This window comes from Diplotaxodon limnothrissa, linkage group LG9 (assembly GCF_057381915.1).
Source record: "Diplotaxodon limnothrissa isolate DT_005_m linkage group LG9, D_limnothrissa_male_GT1.1, whole genome shotgun sequence".
Taxonomy (NCBI): Eukaryota; Metazoa; Chordata; class Actinopteri; order Cichliformes; family Cichlidae; genus Diplotaxodon; species Diplotaxodon limnothrissa.
In genome coordinates this window covers 4,627,929-4,632,687 of record NC_140604.1, presented here as the reverse complement: position 1 = coordinate 4,632,687, position 4,759 = coordinate 4,627,929, and the positions used below count along the sequence as shown (strand labels likewise).

The window sequence follows — 4,759 nt, the reverse complement described above, 5'->3', positions numbered from 1 at the left end:
GTGTGTGTGTGGGGGGGGGGGGCTTTCCACTCAAGAAATGTTTTCTTCTGAAAAAAATACTGGCTACAATAGTTAACAACTGATTCCTTTGCAATCATCCATCCTCTTCCACTTATCCTTATCAGGATTGTGGGGTAGCAGTTTTGGGGCCTATACCAGCTACCATAGGGCAGTACAACCTGGACAGATCGCCAGTCTAACATGGAAGGACAAGCATTTGCATTCACACCAAAGGGCAGTTTTGAATCACCAGTTAACCTAACCCCATAAGCTACATCTTTGGACTGTGGGAAGAAGCCAGAGTACACAGCCAGAGAGAGCCCATGCACTAAAGCAGTAAAAAGTGCCTAAAACAAGTTAAGAAGTTGTATAGTACTATCTATCTTAATGTTCAAGCCTGAGTTTCAAAAAATTTCAACATAGAAACAAAGCACATGCAGTCAGCTCTGCATGCTGTAGGTCAAACTGTCAAGAAATACGAGAAGACCCCTCCTAAAACCAGAGTGATGTCACCATGAAGCAAACTTTGACGGAGTCTCCCAATAACAGTGTGGTCCTCCTAAGTCACATTTGGGTGGTTAACACACACACACACACACACACTCAGATGTTATCCAGACTTGCACTTTGAAACAATGAAAAGGACCTACAAGCCACGGTCCATGTAAATCACATCACACCCAGGTGACTGCCAAACACACACACACACAGCATCCATAAAGAATGATGATAGATTAAATTATTAGTTCATTAAGTGGTACACTGGATTATATTTACCCTTTCAGGCTCTGGATGTTTCAGGTCCAGATCATTGTTTGGAAAGCTGTTTGGTTGCGGCTTTAGGCAGCTCACAGTCTTCTGAATCTGGCTGGTCTCCGTCTTCGTGTGTAACAGATAGAAAATGAATATACAGTGCATTTTTGAAGAGGCTTTTGAAACATTAAATAAACTGTATGAGAAAGATAAGTTTCAAGCTATTGTCTTTAAAATATTCACTGTCATGTATAGAGAATTTAAGGCCCTATGATTAAGAGACAAATAGTCAGTGTGATTTCTTTATTTTTTAAGCCATTGCTAAAGGAGTAAAACAATCACCTGTAGCAGCAACGAACTGTCACTAGGGCCCATTTATCTTCAAGGGACAAAATTTAAAATGAATCTAACTAAAGAGGCTACACAGCAAAATCTCCAGTGTTAAATTAACACTAGAGAGTGTCTATATGGGTCCACACAACACTGTTGAGTGTTGAATTAACACTTTTGACAGTGTTATATGTTTAAAAGTAACCTAGTCAGTTTTGAAGATTAACAAAGACTAACACTGAGCAGTGCTGATTTTCTAACACTGGAATATTTCTAACATTTTGAGTTATTTTCCAGTGTTAGAAAATCAGCACTGCTCAGTGTTAGCCATTGTTAATCTTCAAAACTGACTAGGTTACTTTTAAACATATAACACTGTCAAAAGTGTTAATTTAACACTCAACAGTGTTGTATTTAACACTCAGAGGTGTGGACCCTTATAGACACTCTCCAGTGTTAATTTAACACTGGAGATTTTGCTGTGTAGAATCACATTAAACATCAATCACTGTTAAAATTTAGAAACCGAAAGCCATTTTTTATTTCTGCATACCTGCTGATATTTTTTTAGTGCTTTTAGAGGGCTTTGATGTGGCAGCCATCACAATTGCCTGTTTTCCATTAGTACCTACCCCTGTTTTTCCAGTAGGTTATAGTACCATGTAGTTTTTCAGTAACTACTGCACCAAGGTTCCAAGTGATCCAAAGTGATCAGAAAATTTGACATAGACTGAATGCCACCAGGTGGCTGGTCAATGGTGTCACTCGATAAGTTATGAGTGCGCCTCCTTCGTGAAAATCCAAGCCATCATTTTTGAAACTCTGAAATGTTTGAAATAGCGACCAAAATTAACAGCGTGATCCCTGAATTGAACACTAAAGTATAGACTGAGCAGCAGGCATTTTGTCACCTTGACGTCCATGCTTGCTGTGGCATTTATATCACTGGATGCTCGGCTGCATTGCTATAGTTACCCCAGGCACAGTAGGTGATACTCAATTTCAGTGAAAAACTAGATGCCCTAAGTCACGTTAAGCCAATTTGAGTAGGTACAAATGTAAAAATGGCTTAGGGTATGCAATTTATCAGTTCCAAAAAGTACAATTGTAGAAATACCTTGCATCTCCAGAGCCAATCCGAGTCACCATAATTATAGTCTATTTCTTCGCCTGGACTTATGTCTCTGCTTGCAAATAAGCATAGATGGGGCTTTCCATTGATATTTAATATTTTCATCTTAGCACTTGGACTGATGTGGTTGTCGTTGACAAGTCTGCCTAATGACCCATCTTCTTGAGATGCATCCACACTGTGGGGTTAGGCAAAAAAGTATTAGCTTAACTAGTTAGTTAGGAAGCTTTTTTTTTCATAAATCAAAAGCAATGTGTCATTTAATCTTAATCAAACTACACTGATATAATACGCACCACCAGAGTTTTCCATCAAACTTGAATTCAAACATGAACACCTTCAGGCTGTCATGATAAACTCTGTGTCTCCGCTCACATTCTTCTTTTGTTATGAGTTTACCTCTGTATTCCAAAAGAAAGTCTCCTTTTTGGAATGGAACAGTCGTGAAAATGCCCCGACCTGAATTGCAGAGGCATACCAAGTGAGTGACAAAAGACAAAGTGACAAACTCCAAATCTAATCCAAACTAAAGACCAACTTACCTTTGAAGGCATTTATGTAGTGGATATCAAGTCCCAGTTTGTCCCTTCCAGCAGAAACATGACAGACTGCATCCTCCCGTGGAGGAATGCGTCTCCTTCGCATGTTCTCCTGTACGATTGGCTGTATTACCAAAGCATATAAAGTATTACGATTATCGTCATCATTGTCATCATCATCAGTAGTAGCAGAACTAGCAGTAGTGTAGTTTACAGCATAAACACAGCTGACTTATTCATAGTGCTAATTTATGCCTTCTTTTAAAATGTTAAAGGCCTAGTACTCAAAATGGCGACATGTGACATTTCTGTAATGGCGACTGCAGAGAGTGATACAAGTACTGAGAAAGCTTAGGCATCAAAACTGTAAGAAGTTTTTTCTTCAGGCATATAAATAAATACACGACTAAATACACTTATACCCTTGCTTTTATTTTAGGGCTGTCAGCAGAATGGACAGACATTGGACAAACTGCCCGAAATTAGCTAACAGCGACATCAGGGATTTTGACTCAGACTGCGCTGGTTTAATTGTTAATCGCGTTAGTCGCGATGTCGGCATTAACACGTTTAAGCCACAATAATGCTTTAACACCGAGTAAATCCTAACACGGGTTAGCCCGCTTTATCGCGTTGACGCGGTTAGTCGTCAGCCCTATTTTATTTACTCAATGACAAACGCTGGGGCCGTTTTACTTCTTCAAAGACTCACTAACAGTCCATAAAGCATAAATTAAACCAGTTTAATATAGGCCTGTGCACCTATAATTTCATATAGTATTAAAGTCATGGTGCATTTTACATTAAAAAAGGCTTACCTTTGTGTTTTTAATCCGTCTTCGTATTGCCGTCGACATACACTTGTTAAAGGGCACGCGCGCGAAAGTTGTGGCGCCGTTTCCTGTAGGTACCGCCTATATATATAGCCTACCAATCACAATGACTTCCGGCCGTGTGTATTGAAAATGTGTATTAAATTGCAGTACCTACACACATCCACTCTAACTCGAAACGTCGCTGTGCAATACACTGGAATACACAAAAATCAGGTGAGGGGTATAGGTGGACTTTTAAGAAAATCAGAAAATCTTTTAATTATAGTTTAATAAATGAATTTACACTACAGTTTAAGCAAATACAGGTCAAAAGATAAATAATGACCTCATAAGAAGTAGAAAAAATTATTATTTAGACACTTAAAAATGCATTTACAAGTCATGTTTTAGGGGGACACATGAATACACAGCAAAAAGTCGAAATGTCCCCGGAGCCCAGGTACAGCGCAGGTCAAATGTCAATCCATACCACATAGACGCACTCACACACACACACACACACACACACACACAGAGAGCATCTCCTATTCAGTGCAAACATGTGTGTATCTCATTGTACATCTATATAGTGACGATAAAGGCTTTCTATTCTATTCTACTCTACTCTATTCTATTCTATTCTAACAATATACTGCACTTCTTCAGTCCCCAGCAATAGCTACGTCAACTTTAAAACAGCTTGGATGAATGATTGTTGGGATGAGTATTTGTGAGTATACCACAGATATAGACATAGTTGAAGTATAGAAGTGAGGATGCACCAGTCTGTGTTATGCTGTGTTATATTAGGAAATAGTAGTAACTTGTCAATCGCAAGATAGGCCTCCTCTAAAGCACATCTTCCTTTCACTCGAACTTAAGAAATTAGCTTAACATTAGTTTTACAAAGATTTCACCTTTCAGACCCAGAAAGTATTTCATTGTTATATATATATATATATATATATATATATATATATATATATATATATATATATATATATATATATATATATATATATATATATATTTACATACATATTCTATGAGTCAAATGCAGTATGACTCTATGAGTTCAATCATCAAACAAGCAGTTAAGTGGGCAAAAGTCTTCTATCCACATGAACACAAATGTTTACCAAACTGCCTGCCCACTGTGGGTAAGCACACTCTAAACACCATCTCTGGTT

General features: G+C 38.1%; 1 protein-coding gene across 1 annotated transcript; it reads right to left on the bottom strand.

Moving 5' to 3' along the window:
* Window positions 1-750: 750 nt before the first annotated feature.
* Window positions 751-3,900, bottom strand: LOC146625015 (histone-lysine N-methyltransferase set-1-like). The gene is made up of 4 exons (XM_085361888.1): window positions 2,758-3,900; window positions 2,512-2,674; window positions 2,201-2,393; window positions 751-879 (listed from the first exon to the last, which is right to left on the bottom strand). The coding sequence occupies exons 1-4, from the start codon at window positions 2,858-2,860 to the stop codon at window positions 751-753; spliced, it is 588 nt and encodes a 195-aa protein (XP_085218014.1). The 5' UTR covers window positions 2,861-3,900.
* Window positions 3,901-4,759: the final 859 nt, after the last annotated feature.